This window comes from Rhopilema esculentum, chromosome 8, assembly GCF_057945365.1.
Source record: "Rhopilema esculentum isolate cy_ngs chromosome 8, ASM5794536v1, whole genome shotgun sequence".
NCBI classification, from domain to species: Eukaryota; Metazoa; Cnidaria; class Scyphozoa; order Rhizostomeae; family Rhizostomatidae; genus Rhopilema; species Rhopilema esculentum.
This window is the reverse complement of record NC_142822.1, coordinates 9,213,790-9,234,226: the sequence shown is the minus strand read 5'-3', so window position 1 is coordinate 9,234,226 and position 20,437 is coordinate 9,213,790. Positions and strand designations below refer to the sequence as shown.

Sequence of the window (20,437 nt, the reverse complement as noted above, 5' to 3'; positions counted from 1 at the left end):
CAACCATTTTCCAAAGACAATTTGGAAAGGCAAACGGCGGGGTCAGGCAAGCTTTAATTCTATATCGAGATAAATTTACTTTTAAACAACACGGTGCATTATTTGTCAACATACGACATTTTTGTGTAATGTTGTTAAAGGACGTAACCAATTTTAATCAAACACAGAATTCATACTTCGACGTCCAATTAGAGCCCTTTCTTTTGCATTTTCTAATCTTGTTACGAAAGCAAAAGAGAAAAGAGATCACAAAGCCAACGCATTGTCTATCACCGCCAATGTTTTCTGTTGGAATCCTTCTTTATAATTAAGATGTTTGAGCATTTGTTCAGTCTTATTCAAATACGAACTGATTTTTGGGCATGGTTTTTCCGTTACTGTGTTTTTTGAGTTCATTTTCTTTTGTAGGTCACGTTGAGTCGCGCTCAAATATTGTCCTTTGCACGTGCCGAAAGCTCGGAAGAATTTAAGTAACCACCTGGAAAGGATGAGAAGCAACAGCCTCTCTCGGACAAATCTCCTGCCTGGCGTACAAAACTCTTATTCGCAGTCCCCATTCCACTGTACGTAGCTTTGTTTGAAACTCCGCAGCTCCCACCAAGTTATGCGCAGCACCCCCGAAATAAGATTCCCAAAGCATGGAATGTGTCTGAAGAAGGAACAGGTTCCACTATCTCCACATATCATTAGACTGGCAACATTAAGGATACAAAGGAAGCTGAATACGATCGGTGTTTCATTTGCATAGATAATAAATTAAACCTTTGAAATATCTATCATTTTAATAAGAGATAAAAATAACTTCATGAAAAGTCATGGTGGAATCATTTCATTTGCCTTTCCGAACAAATTCATACAAATTCTAAATTTCAAAATACAATTCTTCAGCTATTCAGGTCGTTTCGAGACACCAACATTTATACATCAAAGAATCAGCTTTAATTTACCTTCATTTTCAGCTCTCTATCTCCATAGTCTTTTTAAAGTTTTCATAAAAGTCCGACGCTTTGGAAAGTACAAGAAAACCCGGTGCTCCACATCTTACAACATATCTGAAAAAATGATTGAAAAAAGAATGACTGAGAAATGGTGGGTATTAAACTTTTTACTCACAGCTTTCCGCTCTAGGGGGAGTTTGAGGCCTCGTTTGTCAGTAAAGCGAGCGAGACATCTTTAATTTGACGATAAGCTTGAAAATTCACCGAAAAAGCACCCCTAAATGGCATAAGGTTTTCTTTCATGAGATGAAACATTTTTCTAAATTTCATTTTACAGAAGCTCGGCCTCAGTATGTTCTTAACTTGAAAGATCTCATTCACATTTTGAAAAAGGTTGATTATGTTGCCCAAAAAATTATTCTTGATCTGTTATTAAATGATGAAACAATGATATCTTAATTGTCTGAAAGCCTACATAATTAAAGGCAATTCCTATATCTTCAAAGTCTTAAAACCTAAAGGCGTATGTTGACAAGCCAATAACCTACTTGATGGAGAAAAGCTTGGTTACGAATAACAGCACTTATAGTTCAAATAACAGAGTTTACTCAAATCAGATTCAGAAAAATTCTAGGCTTCGACGAAGCATTTACAAGACATAAATATCTTAAGGGAGATTTCAGGGTCTTTCCTCCTTTTAATTAAAAAGGGTTATCGTCAGAACAGTTCAGAAATTTGTTGTGTGTTTTCCTAGTATTTTGGGGAAGCACCGTTTCTATAAATTGAAGATGAAGTTGTTCTTAAGATTTTTCTCTGATAAAAAATTTTCTTGGCTCGAGCTTCTGACATGAACAAACTTACAATAAGAATGAAGAGAGTCGCCAGCCCTTTGTAATTCCAATCTAAGAATCACGGGATGTGGTAACACGAGAAAACTGTAAACGATGAAATATAGAAAGAGTTCTAAGAATAACAAAAAGATGTACTTAAAACGATTTGGATGAGAGAAAAGATGACAAAATCAGAGGAATTACTTGTCTATTAAGCATGTAACATTTAAAACTTTGCGTCGGACGAGCGAGAAATTATCTGATTATGATCATTTCATGGAGAAAATTCAAACTAAAACAATTTGACTAGTTTATTTCAACAAATTCATTTAAGCGACAGGTACAAAGGTTTTATCTGCATCTGTATCACGTACCTTTTGTCACTTAGAACTCCTTTCAATGTTTTGTACAAAGATACTTCAACACATTTATTTCGTTGTCTGTCTTCATAAAAGAGCTAAAAGGCGAGATATAATACAGACTTGTAAAGAAGCAAAGTTAATTTCCGCCACAGAGAAACTCTTGATAAGCACGAAGCGCTACATTTCTATCACAATGAAATTGAAGATACACAGAAGACACTATCAGCAAAATAGGCCGTTAATCTAATAACGAAAGCAAAAACTTTGTAAAGGATAATGAAACTCGGCAAAACGCAAGGATTTCGATACAAGAAAAAGCCATTTCTTTTAGCATCATGTAACAGGTGTTTCCACCTTCAGAATGGAGTTCTTCTAGATGCTAATGTAAACATATGGTATGCAACATAATACCAAATGCAAAGTTTCTAGCTCTCAACGTATTGTAAAACAAATGCGAAAGCTTTATTCATACGAAGACGACAGTTTATCAAAAGTCATGACAGGCCAGCAGCCACAATAAAGTAAGCGAAGTGGTTTAGTATTCATCTGACATTGTAGGAGGGGTGACCTGACATTAAAATGAAACTCTTCATGGCTTGAAGGGCGAAAACAGATATACACTGAAGTCGATAATCAAGTCGCTCTTACGAGAATGTCAAAATCTAAACACCGTGATCGGTAATCAGTAATAGAATTTGGTAATCGATTAACCAGCGCAGAAAATGCATAACTTTACAAAGGCAAAAGGCCGATGGGTCAGGTTTTCAAAGAATTTAAGAACTTTATATCAAACAATCTTTTGGTGGTACAGAACTTAAAAAATCGCTTTCCAACAAGCAAAATATTTTGAGTCCTACTTAAGCTTTTCGTCTGACACAGTGGTGTTTAACGAAAGAGTACCGTAGTGTGACGTCATCACAAAGCTAATTTTCGAATTTCTCAATTTCGACAACACAATCTGAAAAAACGGCATGAAATGCGCTCAGTCTCCAAAATCAGGTAGACATGATGAAAATTTGGTTAGATATTACATAGTTTCGATAGGGGAAGAGCCCATGCTTAATGACCATATATCAGCCAATTTGTAACACATTTCAACTGATCTTGCACATTTAGAGGTATTTTGCAATGCTCTTTTGAAATATATATTCAAAATTCAATAATTCTAAAAATAGATTTTTGTGACATCATCACTTCGGGACCTTATTATCCACACATTCAATAGCTTTGTGAGTCATGACGACGTCCTAGAACAGTTGGGCCATAACTCTTATAAGGTCATAACTAAAAGCGTACTACATGAAGATAAATTTTCTTAGAAACCAATTTATGCGGAAATAGAATAGAAATCAGAGAAAACTGTAGCAGCATTATCACCAGCCTATCGAAACACAATAACTATGTCATGAATAAGCTTCTGGAAGGTCACATAACAAAAAATTGGCAATCAGCTGTCCAATGTCGGCGTTTATACGGATAAAGGCAGACCCCAGAGCCAAAAACACGTGGTTATCACGTGGACAATAACAGTGTCAAGGGCCAATGGAAACAGAAGAAAGCAGCACACCCAAACCACACCCAGTTAATTCTAATGAAGGTTTTCAGTGCTTAAATGAGTTTTCCGGAGGAGCAATGGGGACTTTTCTTCTAAGGTCTGGCTTGATCTCCTAATGTCACTGTCTATCTGTTCAGATCTTTCCATTGTCAAGCTTCATAAAATCACATCTTGCCTAATCAGTTTATCATTTGAAGTGAGACCTAGTTACTAGAAATCTTTTCGATGCAGAGAGGAACTAGTTTGCAATGTGATATTATGAAACAGGTAAGATACTCCTATTGCTAAAATCAACATACGTTGAAAGCTTTGTATCGAGGTTGACTTCCTGTGCAATAATCTTGCATTCGAGAGAAGATCAAGGCAGATAAGAGGGTGCTTTGATTGGGAGGTAAACATAGGAGGAAATAGCTTGGCACGACTCGGTGTTTCAGAATCAGTCAGCTAATCACTGCGATCAATTCATATCTATTTAAAAAACAAATCAGTCAATCATTCGGCTGAAAAGTGATTAGTGATTAGTGATTAGTGATTAGTGATTAGTGAAACGGCTCAATAAAACCTTACCTGCAAGTTTTCGACTCTATATTTTTTATCTTGATCCCAATCAGGTGGGCAGGCAGCATCAAACATCAAATCAAGATGATCTATAAACCTGAAGGATAATGAGATGAGATTAAGTGATATCATGAATTTAAGTCACAAAAACTGAAAAAATGACGAGGTACAGTAATATGGACATGTGATACAGTCAACTTAGGCTAACATAGTAACTTTTAGCTAAAATTGTATTTCATAGCCTATTCAAGGGGAAATTGGCTGCGAGGGCAAGCCTTTGTTTATATAAAAATGAGAACTTTCATGCAGGCGATAATGACGAAGTACGAGGAAATTCAAAAAATAAATGTCCATTAGAGCTTTTTATGTGCAAACCCATCCAAGGCTTCTGACTCACAAATGAGCAGAAAATTTCTAACTTATAAATATAATGATTCTTTGACTTTTAAAAACAAAACCGATCCTTCAAATAAAATATATAAGGGAAACTGTAATCGCTACCCAGGTTAAGAAAATATTTGGAAGATATTGCGATCTGATAAATTCAAACGCTCCAAAATTACAAATTACAGAGTTTTGAAAGATGAAGATAAAACATTTAAAAAACAATAACTATAGGGAATATTCATATTAAATCAACATGTTAGCAATAAAAATCTATTATATTATAGATACACATATATAATTCATTCGTCTGAACCAACTGCAACCGATTAGTGACCCTCAGTTTAAGAAATCGCGCGTGGATTCTTGAATGATTCGAAAATTCTCTGCATTTCCAATAAACAAGAATTAAAACCAACTAAAACCATTTAAATATGCTTTGGTCAGATTAAATGGCCAAAATTGAACCAGACTTTGAAAAACCAAGATAAATGGTTGAAAATATCATCTTAAGTATTTTGGATAATTTCGATTCTGAAAACTGAAGAGGTATTGGGTGGTTTAGAAAGTGTAACGATCAGGGTTCTTGTTGTGACGGTGAATAGCCCGTTAATAACCAGCTCGTTGATGGAGCGATGGGTTAGGCCAAAGGGCCTAGGCCACGAATAAGTAACGCACAAAATATACTACTTCTTTGGTATCTCTAATGCTTCAACGGAAAGACTAACTCATAACGTGATCAACACATACTAATAACCTAATAACATAAACCAAAGCTAATTAACAGGACAATACGAGCGTCACACTACATGTTGAAAGACAAACATGTTGCCATAAAAAGGCGTTCACTAACACAACAGGACTTAACAGAACATGTGATCTAAACACGCAACGGGTACATTACTAAATTGAATGAATATAAAATCCAAACCGTTACAAAAGCGATGATAGCTGACTATCAAGAAAGACTTTGATACGTGTGAAATATTGACTTTAGATGAATGGGGGATTAGAATTATCCAAAAAATATAAAATACTGTATTGATATCGGAGCTATCATGAGATCGGCTCGTCTCCAAACGTTCTCATCAGTTACCATAAAAAGATGGTATAGTCGAAATTGTATATGTCTTAGTCATCAAATAATCAACATGGTATAGTCAAATCTACTCGTAGCAAACATGGTTCAGTCAAATCTTCACGTCTTTGCAATGTCAATAACCACAATAGACTGTCTTTTTTGAAATGAAACTCATGCTTTCTGTCGTGGTCCCTATGCTGAAGATTATATTAAAGCTGCGCTTTCCAGCCATTGTTTTAAGACAATGCAGTTTACGAAAAGAAATCAAACTTTCAGCCTACGTTCGTGAATTGTCAGAAAACTTTACGCATGTGTCTGGCAACAGTTGGTTTTATTGGAGAAAATGATCATGTAGGTCAAATAGAATTGAAAATATTTAATTTTGTAGCCATTATACCAGTTTATCGAATCAAAAATTGAAAGCCTTTTCTTAGATTTCATGTCAAGTAAAGCCATTCTCGTATAGAATCTTTACATGGGAAAGGAGCCTGATGCGCAAGCTAGAAAACTCGGGCCTACAACATGATGGGGTAAGGTGATCATTTTCTTTCCGTCGCACTTTCTTGAGAATTAAAAATTAAACACCACGAGCTGGTCGTCTAGGGATTATGCATGTTCAAAGATCAAGCAAATGGCACTCTTTAAACCACACATGAGAATTTGAATGCCAATAGGCAAGGAAATATCTGGGAAAATGTTGCGAATATTGGACTTCATAGTTGCACGTGTTTTTAGAAAAAAAGTTAAAGTTAAGGAAAACAAAGAACTAAACATTATTTTTCATCCAGGGAGTTGCTAATCATTTAGAGAAACAAATATTTACCTGTGATTCTCGCAGAAATCTTCAATGAAATCTGATTGGTTGAACTCGGGATACAGGAAGTAAACAGGCCAATGAAGTTGATTCGACTCGTCCATGTAAAGTTTGCCATCTTGAGGCTGATGTTCCGATGAAGACTTTATTCTTTCAAGAAGATCGCTAGAAGATTTTTCTTTCTCGCTGCCTTCTATATTTATATGTCTCTCCTAAAACAGATTCAGCAAAAATTTGTAAAGAAGACAATTCTTGCAATCCTTAGGCGACAGTTCTTAAAAACTAAGAAGATTGGTTCTACTTTCCAACTGAGTGGTTCTATTTCCCTTAGCTAAATACTAAGATACTTTATCGAAAGACTGCACTGGAGAAAACATTGTTTCGCTACTTTACACGGCTAGAACGGGGTTCCCTTAAAATAATACATTACCACCCCTTCAAGAATAATCATTAAAATAAAATCCTGCAAGAAAGAATCTAGACTTTTATTGGCATGTATTTTAAAGATGCATATAGGATTTGTAAGGTTAAAGGTTTTAACATTTGACTCGTCTGTAAAAGGTGTATATTGAAGATGAATTTGGTTGACAATGCCTGACAATAAGGGTATATCTTGCTAATAGTTGGTTCAAGGCACCATGTCCTTTGAAATAAAAACCTTATAAATTGTCAGACAAAGCAGGCTTCTACAACATTTTAGTAATATACAATCATTTCGCTTACTGCAGACTACTTTCGAGCAATATGCAATGGTTTTTGCTAACAGAGTATAAGTTGTGACAAAGATGGTAATTTTGTTTACCTTCATGTTGTGGCAAGAGAGAAAAGCCACCAAAAAGAGACCGTGAAAAAAGACAGGTTAATAGAAGAAGAAGAAGCCCTGAGACAAAGGAAGCTCTAGAGAGGAAGAAGGTCAGAGAAGAAGCAGCTTTTGAGATGAAGAGGCTGTGAGAAGAAAAAGCTCAGAGAAGAAGAAAAATTTGACAATGAATAAATAAATTTAGAGAAGAAGATGTGTTTGAGATAAACAAGCTGTGAGAGGAACAAGCTAAGGGAGGATGAGACTCCTGAGAATGAATAAATAGGCTTAGAGAAGAAAATGCTTTTGAGACAAATGGGCTGTTCGAAAAAGAAAATGAAGAAACTCTTGAGAATAAATATAAAAACTCTGAAAAGAAGAAACTCTTGAGAAGAATAAGCTGTGAGAAATAAAGGCTCCGAGAAATGAAGCCCTGAGAAGAAAAAGATCAGAGAAAAAGTAGTTCTGAGAAGAGGAAAGCCCTTAGAAAATAAAGGTCTGTAAAAATGCAGTTCTAAGAAAAAGCCTAAGCTAGGAAAAAAAGAGCCTTCTTCGAGATAAAGCCCTGAGAAGGTTATTAAAACTTTACTCAATACTAATAGATTCTTTGGTCTATCCGGAGATAACGGAAAATGTATTTTGTTTGCCTGCTCAAAACAGAGTACCATGGACAGTAAACAGAAATATTAATGTTCAGACGACCTTTTAACGGATTGTTTGCTGAAAAAAAGGACAAAATTCAAGGCAGCATGGAAGGCATGTTAACAAACATTGATTGGTTCTAATGTTTGTTTGTTTGAATGTTGAACGAATGTTTGCATCAGTGCGCATGTTATGGTATGAAGAATAACAAATAAAAAGTAAAGATATTTAAACGAGAGACGTTTGAGGACGGAGAAGCTACGGCTGAAGTTTCAAAATACGATGGAAAGGTTGCCAAAATTTCAGCTTGAAAAGTTATAGGTTTAAAAGTATCTCTTAGAGCGGTCAATGTTGAATGTGCCAATGCAAGAAGAGGATACAGGAAGTTATGTGGAAGAAAATACAGATGCTGACACGAGAAGATGAAAAGACTAAAAAGCTTCTAAGGTTTGAGTTCGTAAAAATGTATAAATGGATATTGTTTTGATAGAAAGTGCAGATTCTCTGAACTTACAGAAACGGCAAGCCTTAGAAGCAAAGTATTAATCAATGAGGAAATTGATGGCTCTCCTTTAAATTTCACGTAAAGTCATTTTCGAATGTGATCTGTACATGGGAAAGGAGCCTGTTAGAGAGGATATTTTATTGCCAATAAGTAAGGAGATATCTAGGGAAATGTCTTTGAATTTGCATGTGACTTTAAAGAGAATTTCAATCATCTCCTTAAATATGTCAATCATCTTCTTTGTGGCTGGGTCAACTGGAAAATTGAGTCCTTCCAGGTGAAAAAAACTTGAGTCATGCTGTTGTGTGGCAGTGCTCCAAGTCACGTGTATATGTGCTCAAATTTGATCGATCTATTTCAATTCTAAATTATGTAACCATTCGAAATCACGTGATTAGCTCATTCCCATTTGAAATAATGTAATCATGAAATAATGGCATACAAATTCATACACAACAAAATGCAGGACAAATTTCTCAAGAGGAACGCATCAACACCTTAAAAATAAAACCTACTGTTCCTGTTTGAAGATACCTCGGTCCTCTTTCAAAAAGATAATAGACAAAGCCTGCCAACCGCACACCAATAAGTTTTCAAGAAGATACACGACAAATTCTTCAATACGACAATCATCCAAACCAGCAAAAAATAGCCTGCTTTTCCGGATAGAAGATACACTAGCTCTCTCTTAATACGACAAGTAACAACGCCTGGCAGACGACACATGAATGCATCTTCAAGAAAAACACTGCCTAGACATCCCTTACATAAGAAAACCAATTCTTAAAAATAACCAATTCTTCCATAGTCGACATTTGCAGCCCTGTTAGAAGATTCAAAATCCGTGTCTTTGAGAAATACAAGCTACAAGGACTGTAAAATACTCTTTTGGTATAATTATATTGATGTGATTATTTTTGGTATAATTATTTTGACTGTTTTGGAGTGACTTGGAATAGCCAGAAAACCAATAACTGAACAAAAGCAAAACTACAAGTAAGACAAGCGTTATAGAATATCAACTCCATGACTTTTCAAACATCTGTTTTTGTGCTAAATCTGTGCAGCAAAATATCTGAACTGCAATGGAGAATCCACATTGGTCAGAGGAACTGTGACTGCAGAGGAGACACTCCCTCTTCACAACTTGGGTTCTCTGCAGTGCGCACGTAACATAAAACAAACGTTTTATCGTAAAAGAATGAGAAGAATGAGGTTTGGGGACATAAAACAAACTTGCTACCGCCAAAACGCTTAAAAAATTTCCATATTTTGGAACTTTAATGAAAACATAACTCCAGCTGGTGAGGAAGAATTACGTGTTTGATTGGTTAAATATTTCAAACAATAATGCGCTTGTGTTCTTTACCCATATATGATAATTATCTCATTGCTCATTTATCAATAACGAAAAAATCTATATCTATGACTATTCTTCTTTTCGGTGGCAGGAATGGTAACTTGGTGACTAAGAGCTCGTCACATGTGTTTTAATAATGGTTAAGGTAAAAAGGAAGATGAGATTTTCTGCATTGTCGTGCAACGGTGAAACTCCAAATTGGCTCCCACTTACCTCCAAAGCAGAAGCTAGCCTCATAGTCTTTTGACGAATCTTCTTTTCACTTGCTTCTCGTTTTCGTTTATCACGATCTTGTGATTTCTAGAAAAAGTTTCAAAAATGGGTTACTTTTCAGAAATAATGCCATAGCAAACTCTATACGAAAGTTGCAAACGTAACGATTCGTGAAATTTAATTTTTTCCGGAGGGAGAATGTCAAATTACGTAAGGAAACAGGAAGCAATTCAGTTGATGATTGGTTGGTTTAGAGCAAGAGCATTTGCGTGTTGTCGTTCTCTCAATTTTATCACTTCTTATAACTTCAACATCATACAAGCTGGGCCATTTTTTAACAGAAAAACACTTTAAGTCAATATTTTACTTTTTGCACAATCCTGTGGCCGCGCATTCAACTAGGCCACAAGCATACAGGATTGCAGTTAGGAAAATTACTGTTTACTGCTCTGTCATGAAGTGCTCGATGTCGTATTCATAGCAACTTTATCATATGATTGCAGTCTTTTTTCGTTACAAGACAGTCGTTGGGGCTATGGGACTACATATCTTTATTGAGGTGATACAACTTCTAAAGTAAAATTAGTGCGGAATTTTAATGTGATAACAAAAGTCCCACTAGAAAATGACACATGTGATCTTCTCGTTTCAGTTTCACGACGTTTTATTTCAAAAATATTTCATGTTCCCGCAAGGGTGCAGCGCCGCAAGGAAAATATATGTAATGTTATTTAAAATGTAGATTGAGACACTATTTAAGTACTGCATTCTGATGAAAAACTAATTATGTGCAATTTGGAAGTTGCAATAGACAAGCATGCTTTTTAGAAAAAAATGTGTTGTCAAAGAAATTTTATCCGTTCTCAAAAACGGAATGAAAAGTTTTCACAAACTAAGCTCATCAACGGCGAAGATTTTACAACATTGGCAACAAGTGAAGCTGATTGATAAAATAGAAGTCAATGCACATTTTTAGAGAATGCTAGCAAAAATAAGATGAGTGCGCACCTGTGCACCAATAGATTTTTGTCGCAGATTTACTAGTCTCTTTTCATTGGCATCAATCTGGGTAGAGTTCAGGTCTGCTTTCTAGATATTAGGTCGTGGTAACGCTTAGACATATAAAAACTAATCGCAAAACATTTTACATAACAAATTCTGAAATACAAACTACGAAGAATGATATCTACATTCCAGTGTACGAAGAATGTTCACTTAAAAGCAACCAAATATTTTCCCCTATTCAGGCAAAGTTATTTTCTCTCGAAAATGATGTTTCCAAAAACAGAGTGATTGCTTCTTGGAAATAGTTTTCCCTACAGCTGTTAATAGTATGCAGAAAATTTACGAGTACACAACAAGTTTGTAAGCTTGTAAAGATCGCATTCTGCCAGAAACCTCTAAATAAAATGGCCCTTATGATATAGAACAATCATTCTCAAGACTGGTGCCCCAGAACTTGCCTCATTCCCAAAAAAACTATTCCAGATCTCCTACTTCCTTGGCATACTTCCATCTTTTTGGAAACCGGCCAACATTTATCCCATTCCTGAAAAGATGACGAGTCTGACCCTTCAAATTACTGTCCAGTCGCTATTTATCTCGAAAACATTCGAGATCCTCATAACGACACACATCCATTTTCCTTCCTTCACCATTTTCGTCAAGCAAAGTCTTCTTTGGATAGTGCAGAGTGGTTTTTTCTCAACTTTTCATGGCATTTGATCATGGCACAAAGGTTATTTTGCCTACATTCCCCGTGTATGGTCAACACTTCACCATTATCAGATGGTAGGTTCATAACCATTATAGTTGATAACTACCTCTTTATTCCTCAGTCAAATAAGGCTAGTGTTCCACAAGGTTCTGTCATCTCTCCTTTTTTTCTCTTCATTAATGGTCTGATTTCTTCATCTCTGCGAAAATTCATTCTTTTGTTGGCTAGAGATACAAGACCAGATTTCGTAGGCGTTCATGATATCGAAATAATTCATTACATTTCCATCACCCATTGCACTCATCTGATCTCTTCACTCTCCTTGGACTCACAGCACAATGCTGTTATAAACACTCCAGTGCAAATAAACCTTGTAATCATTGAGAGGTGTGTTAAAGACAATCTCGTTGGGTTTAGTCAAACTAAAACCATACATGCTGTAATTCTACATGACCGTTAGCTTCTATATGACTGTTCCTATGAATGACACAGACTTAAATGCTCCTACTTTTTGCAATTTGGTCCTTCTGTTTGTCCAAACTTAATTTTAATGATTATCTCTTCCTTTGCCAAACTTTTTTCTCAAAAACATGGCTTACTCTCTAGGACTGTGAGTTCCTCTTATCCTACATCTTTGACTATTTCATGTATCATGTTCGTCTTTCTTCAGAGCACTGTCCTCGAGCTAGGGGTGCCGCTCCTTAATCCTTAATCTTCTTGCCAAAATCCAGTCATAATCCATTTATCACATCAAAAATTCTACCTTGCAAATTCTCTCCAACCTATTTCTAATTGCTTTTGAGGCACTGACTAATCAACCTTTTACAGATGCTACCATGGCTATTGCAACCAGGAGCCCACAGATCCCTGAACCCCTGAAACACGTCCGAAACACCAAAACCTACTTCCGTGCTCACCATTTTGAAGTCTTCTAGCCAAATTCACCAACATCATCCCACGCCTTATCTTTCCTTGCTAGAATCTGTAAACTTTAGGACACTTCATCCTCTTCTGCCTTTATGGGTTCTTGTTATCTGTCTTCTCCCAAACAAAATCACAAAGTTTTGCTTCGAACTCACCTCTTCTCTTCTTAGTCTCCTCCTCTTTTCTTTTGTTTGGAATGTACTTAGGTCACTCCGGCTAGATAGCAACCACATGACATCCATATGGGTGAAATGGGCTCCCTGGAAACTAGCAACTGCTAGTGGACATTGACATACAAATTAAAAAAAGTTATCTTTTTGATCGATTGTTTTATATAGATAAATTGTCTGTATGTACCAGCCGTTGCTGTTAACTTAATACTTATGACCAATTCTTCGTTATTCAAAATTCTGAATTATGTCATTCTTTGTTAATTAGGTGGTAACATAACAGTCGAATCTTGATTGGCTGGGAGATCTCACCACATTGGCCAATAAGCACACAAGATTCTAACAACAAACCCACTTCAAAGTGTTTCACCGTACTATCCACAAAATACATTCCATGCCTCTATGAAGTAAATCCTCGTCTGCTCTTTTGCCTAGTTCATCTACATACATTGCTTTTTAACCCTACATTAGAGAACCTACAAAGAGGAACTGCCTACACAAAATCACTATGCTGATTTTGCGAAAATTGGCTTATTGACATCTCTTCTCTAAGGGGCTCTACGGTCATATTCCTTAGAACTTTGAGTTCTGACCATGTAATTTGAAACTATTCTGAAGGGACATTTGGTTACTTTTACTATGACATCATCACTTAGTCACTCAACAGGAGCTTAACAAATAAAATAACGAAGAAATTAGCTGGAAGGATACTTGGAGTCCGTTGTCGCACCATTGAATGCAGTCGTCAAATCGCTTCAGCTCAAAGCAACTCATTGCAGCTTTAAAGAAAAAGTGGAACTTAACATGACAAAGATATAAACAAATAAAAAGGTTTAACAATATATGAAGATATACTATTAGGTAAAAATATGTTGTATCACCAAACTATAACACTTCCATTTGCAACACAGATTTTTTCCTTCAAAACCCCATAATATGCCAAAAAATCAATTTTCATTGCAGCATCATGCCAAATTCTGGCATAATTCGTCACTACTATCACGTGGCATTTACTTCCGAATGCATGAAATACACATAGGGAACAAAAGTAAGAAAACGGTAGTCAAATATGGCGGCTCGCAGTGGCCAAGGGCCTAAGTATGTAAACTCTTAATGAAGTATGTAGCTAAAATATCAAGATAAAGGGAGGATTATAACTATGTTATTTGAACTCATTTAACTAAAGATTCGAAAAATGAGCTCTGGTCAACAGAAGTTGACAAAACAAGAAAGTGAAAAAAACAGCAAAATCGGGATTTTTACAATACATTTTATAAACTTACCTCTTAAAATTGCTTTCATGTGTGTGTCGTTCAGTTTTAGGGCTTCTAGGGAATCATTCAGCGAGCTTCTATGGTTCTCTTTGAGAGCAATTGAAAAATTAAAAGTAATAGCAGAAATTTGCAACTCTAGTTTATACTAGAACACAAGAAGGAAACGACAAATAATGTTTCCAATGATTCTACCCGAACGATAGTGCATGGCGACATAAGAATTACTGAATCTACTACAATAAACTTTAAACTTCAAGCTTTTCCTTTCTCGGTAAATAGGCCAAACTACAAAGTCTTGCCAACTAGCGATAGTTGGCCAAAACACAATGCTTAGCAAATTGCCTGCTTTTCACTATAACAAACATGGTGGTTTTATTTGGGGTTATTTAAATTTGGAAAGGAGGCAACTAGGTAAGCAGAGAGAATGAGACACAATCTACGCAATACCAGACCGGCAAAATTGAATAACCGAAGTCAAGACCCACGTGCAATAGCCTTTTAGAAGCTAGGATCATGAAACCGTGAAATGAAGAAAGAGGCTTGTTACAGTCTTTGCTAGCCTTACTGGAATATGGCAGAGAAGACTTGGAGGTGGACCCATAGAAACTGAAAACGATACAACTATTCCACTCTATTTTGATGTCACATTTCAACTGTAAATTTGTTCTATCTATTGGAAATATATTCACAAACGTTTAGGTTTTCACACACGACGATAAACAGTGACAATTCCTATAAGTGGCATCAAGCTTTTCGAAAATTTGACAATAAAAAGGCATTTTTGAAAAGGGATAATACAAAGAAATTTACCTTCTTTTGGGGGTTTATTCGACACGCAGAATAGATTAAAAAAATGTCCAAATTTGTGATTTAAAAACTGGGTCACAATTGAGCTGGAATGCTTTAATGCAAAAACATTGCAATGAAGCTATAGTCTTCTTTTTTTTCTACAAATGACAATAAAGTAGGGGGATTTGTTCAAGAGGGGGAGGGTTATTTAAAACTTGATGCTAAAAAGCGACTTATTCGAGAGGGGGTTTAAATCGAATTATTACGGTAGACGTTGAGCAGGTCGAGCTTAAAACCTAAGGGTGAATAACTTTATAGTAATCATATACACTTCTACGGAAACTCTTTAGTCGTATCTGGAAAATTCTGAAAATGCTTTCTGTTATGGTCGAAATCTTGATCTATTTTGCATGGTCGAAATTTTTACCTATTTTGCATGATTGAATTGCCTCTCAACAAAAAAATAAATTTTAGAATACAAAGAGAAAAGTTAACGAAGCAAATTGAGTAAAAGTATGAAGAAGAAAGACTGCAGGGAAAAATAAGTCAACAAAGAACTGCAATCAAGAGTATGTGTTAAACATTGATAATATTTTATCCTGGCATACTGGCCCAGTTGTAAAAACGGTCTAGTAACTTTAATTATTTGCAGCAATTGTAAAAAAGTCGATACATGCAGAAGAATTTGCTGTTAACATAACTCTACTCACCTAGATAAAAATTGGCTACTGCACGGTTTGTCAGTAAAATAACCCTGAGATCCACTTCATCAAATTTTTGCTTCAAGCCTTCTGAATATGCTGTAACAGCTTTATCATATTTTTTATGCTTGAAATGGTGGTTGCCATCTTCTTTGTGTGCCAATGCACACTCTGTGATTGAAATAAACATGATCAAGCAATGAAAATAAAAACGTTGGCTGGTTGGAATTTTACTGGGTTGGTTGGTCAATGTGTCACTGGGTTCGTTGGTCAAAGACTAATGAATTTCTAAATAAACATATTTGTGACTAAAAATCAGGACCAAAATCAATAAACTGGAAAAAAAACCATAAATACGAAACCACATACAATGAGTGCGTTAAATCGAAAACATTGAAATAAAGCTACAATCTTATCCTTTCCTAAATCTGATAGAAATATAAGGGACTTATTAGAGAGGGTGCTGATTCCATAATTTGATGCTAAAAAGGTGGCTTTTGCGCGGAGGAGATTTAGTAGAATATGTTAAATTAAAAACGTGGTGAAATCACTCAATAGTAATCTGACACACCTTTGGATACATTTTATGATAATCTTATGGTAATCTTATGGTAATCTTATGACAATCTTATGGTAATGATGCTTTTATACTATTAGGCGAAAAATTTAATGCATTTTTATAGATACATAACCTCTTTTTAGGCACTCACTACAGCAATATATTCTTTGCTATAGTAAAAGGCATCTTTAAATTAATATCCTATCACTCAGCATCATATCAAATAGGATGTCTATAAAAACATGTCTAGAGACTGGCAGAGATATTATGCTCACTCTCTACAGTTCAATGTTGATATCTCTGTAATAAAAACAGATGCTCCAACTTTGTATGGGAAAGGGCGCATTGGCTGGACAATACATGCATGCCACATGGCATGTGTTCAGGGGTTTTTATTTATTATAGATGCAATTCCAGAAATTGTTTGTTTTATATACTGAGCTTTTCAGTACACCCACCATTACACACACAAATTCCAAAAATTAGGTTGATCTTTGAGTTTAAACTAACTAAAGGCAAAACAAAACAAATAGAAAAAAATACCATGAGGATCAGTTTCTTCATACTTCAAAGCTTGCAATGCTGCAAGTGCTGGTGATGCATCAATCTCTTCTTGTGTTGGAGCCTCATTTATAAATGCTGGCACTTTCCTAATCTCCTGTTAAAAGATTTTACGCATTCAATCATTCATCAAGCGACAAACTAATTCTGTTTTATTAAATAAGATATGCAGGGTACTGGGCTTTATGCAGGAAGCGACATACATCAAGCTTTCTGTTTTAGAAACGGTTCTTCCAAAATGCTTTTTAAGAAGATGGTATCAATAATTTATCGCTTTATTGAGTTTTCTTTCTGCCAATTAAAAATCTGTATTTTTAAATGAAAACAATGGGAGACTGTAAAAGCAAATAAATGACAATCTAACATCAATTTCTGCTTTTTAACTGCATATATACCCTGTTGAACATGGCCTTGATCCTCATCATCTTGTATTTAAGCTATGTGTGACAGCAATACAACTGCAGGGGGCATAGGAGCTGTGCCCCCCAAATGAAAATTTTGACTACAAATTGCCCCCCCCCCCACTCTGGCTACAATTACTCCAAACGATATTTTCGAAAGTTTAAGCATATAGCGTATAAGATTATTTCTTTGGCTTGAAAGGACCTTTCGGATTTGTTGAGCCAAAAAACCTATCCTTTGACCCTATCTATCATTGGCTCTTTAAATTTTGAAACCTGACTACTTGAGAAATATTCTGTGTAAGAAGTTCAAGTTCGACGTGTACAGCAGTGGCCTCGCAAAATAAAGAGTGCTGGCATGTAGTACGACATGTTAGCTTCCTTTTAGCGTATTCGCTTGAAAAGAACTAGGCTAAGAGCAGCAGTGTAGTGCTAAAGAGGCTAACGGCCTGAGTCAAGAGGCTGAGTTCAGGCCTAGCCGTTTGTATTTTTGCAGGTGAGCTCTGAATCGCTCGCCTCGGTTGCTCAGACGAGCTAAATCAAGAAGACGTGTAATGTACTTTAAATGGTTTAGAATTCAAAGAAAATGTTATAAATCAATGAAATATCATTAAAAGTAATTTTTAACAAAGTCTTAAAAGGGATAAACAAAGCTCTGATTTACACTATATAACAAGCGTCTTTGAAAGTATGTAAACCTCTAGTTTCTTAAAAAACCCTATAAGTTGTTGTTGGGCAAAACATTTAGCAAAATATTTTGCTGTCCAGTCTTTAAGCAGGATAAATTCATGACAACAGAAAATATTTCCATGATTCCCAGTTGTTTAAAGATTATGAAGTACTAGCCAGATATCTCCAGCCTAGGTTACATGGATTCCCCCTATGTGATGATCCCAATACAAAAACATTTTGCTCTTTGTATAGAAGAAATTACTTGTAGGAAAAAATGAAGTAGTTAAACCAAACTCATTTCACTGACTTCTTTAATAAGCATGCACCAGTAATTAAGAAGAAAAATAAAGGCAAGCCAGTGCCTTGATTGACAAGTGACGTCAAAGCTTTGATGAATGATAGAGACAAGATTTTCCATAAGTCAAAGAAAACAAGCAGTGAGGTTCATGATTTGCTTTATAAATGGTAAAAAAAGGAAGTCAACAAAGCTATCCAAAATGCATAATGAAAAGTTGCTAAGGGAAAACTCCAGTGACCAAAAGAAATTTTGGAAAACCTTGAAGTAAATTAACAAACCAAAGGAGGAGAGAAACCAAGCATGTGATCCTGGGATTTAAACGGTGTGAAAACAAGCAACCCCAAGACAATTTCACATGCCTTTAGCACATTCTTTGCAACCGTGGTTAGGAATCTGAAAGTAATGGCAAACCAGGGGGAATAAAAATGAGGCCAAAAAAGGTTCATTGTTCAGCCAATTTCACAACCGGAAGATATGCACCTATTAAGATCCATAAAGTGCAATAAAACAACTGGATGGGATAATTTGCCAGCTTGCCTGTTGAAGGATTCGTCAGCAATTTTGTCTGCTCCACTTGCTCATTGTATAAATCTATCTATTACAACAGGAATATTTCCAATGGACTGGAAGAGAGCAAAGATCTCACCCCTACACAAGTCTGGTCCACATTCAATCTTGGACAACTGCAGGCCTATTTCAATTTCGCCAGTCATTTAAAAGGCCCGGGAAAAGGCAATCCATGCTCAAGTTCTTATATACTTGGAGCAAAATTATCTGCTTTCACACTACCAATTTGGGTTCAGGCAAAAGGTATCAACAGAACTTGCAGCAACCTACTTATTGGATGACATTTGCGAATGTGTTGATGATATCAAAATAGTTAGCACCATATTCATTGATCTAAGCAAAGCATTTGACACAATAAGTCATTTGAAACTCCTTGATAAAATACCCAAATATGGAATCACCTGTTTGACTACCTGTTTGGTGGAAGGTGTTGTAAGTTACAACAATTGTGTTTCTGGTGAACAAGATCTGTTCTCTGGAGTACCACAAGGGTCAATACTTGGCCTTTTGTTGTTCATCATATTTTTAATGACATTACCGATGCGATATGGCACTCAAGAATAATAATATATGCAGATGATACAGTCATACACTTTGTTGACAAGAACTCGAAAAAGTAACCAATCTCAAAAGGTCATTAAAATACCAGGAGGCTTTAGGTCCGCAAGTGAGATTCTATTACGATTAGCAAGCAATATACTATTAAAAAACCTGATTCTGATTTATTTTCAACAAGAAATTATGTTACTAATCTAATTGCACATGTATTTGATATTAAATCTTAACTAAACTTAAGAAGCCGCACTTTTTGGCAAGTTTTCCAAAATTTGACTGGTGGGGTACACTGAGCCGACCCTTCCAGAGACTGTCTCTACCGTCTCTTGGTGGCAGAACAAAAAAAGCTAGATTCTGATCTATTTTCAGCAAGAAATCATTTTCAGCACACATATTTGATAATGTTTTGTATTCTATGTAATAAATGTTGTTTTATTGAGCATTTTCACTCTTTGGAATAAGAAGAATTGGGCGTTCTTGAGAAAAATTAGATTTATTATTTACCATACCCCCCAGCAATCATTGCTGATATACAGGGAATCCCCTACCATTCTGAACAAGACTCGAAACTTAGCCATGGGAGTTTTGTTTTGTGTTCACCGGGCCTATAGTGGTTAGTTTACTTTATTGAATATCGACAGAAAACGATTGGTAATGACCCCGATATTAAGTGAAAACGGATAAAGTAGAGTTGCCGAATACATAAATATAATCATCTGTTAGTTTTGTGGTTTCTTTTTTTTCGTGTTTGAAAATTCGACACGTCAGGTACATATATTTGGCATGAGGGGTACCATTTGCACGAGAGAGACAGCTCGGGCCCAACATCGTTTCCAGTTCGGGAACTTTTAGTGGCTTGGGCAAGTGACTTTGAATCAAGCAAAAAATATTATAGATAGGCAGCTTATCAGCCCGAAGCTCAGCCGCAAAGATTAATTTCATTATATAGAAAGCTAAAGCTTTACTCTACATTATTTCAACTATCAAAAACAGCAATTAAATGTAAAGCACTGGCTTACTTCTTCGAAATTCTCCGCAGTCAGGCCACCACTGTATTTAAATTCTTTATTTTTCTCGAACACCCCTTTTAAATGTTCTTGAAACTCCTGTTGCAGTTGCTCTACTAGCTCACTATTTTCTTCTGATTTTCCAGTCGCCATTTTACTCGTGGTAACAAGCAGCCTCTGAATGATAATAATGCAAACGAG

General features: G+C 35.8%; 1 protein-coding gene across 1 annotated transcript; it reads right to left on the bottom strand.

The window, feature by feature from the left end:
* Nucleotides 1-42: 42 nt before the first annotated feature.
* LOC135694547 (hsp70/Hsp90 co-chaperone CNS1 homolog) lies at nucleotides 43-20,427 on the bottom strand. The gene is made up of 12 exons (XM_065213343.2): nucleotides 20,249-20,427; nucleotides 16,719-16,833; nucleotides 15,626-15,787; nucleotides 14,136-14,213; nucleotides 13,564-13,631; nucleotides 11,050-11,106; nucleotides 10,042-10,128; nucleotides 6,532-6,734; nucleotides 4,253-4,340; nucleotides 2,143-2,225; nucleotides 948-1,052; nucleotides 43-649 (listed from the first exon to the last, which is right to left on the bottom strand). Exons 1-11 carry the CDS (start codon nucleotides 20,387-20,389, stop codon nucleotides 956-958), a joined length of 1,179 nt encoding a protein of 392 aa, XP_065069415.2. The 5' UTR covers nucleotides 20,390-20,427; the 3' UTR covers nucleotides 43-649; nucleotides 948-955.
* Between the last annotated feature and the right edge of the window lie 10 nt (nucleotides 20,428-20,437).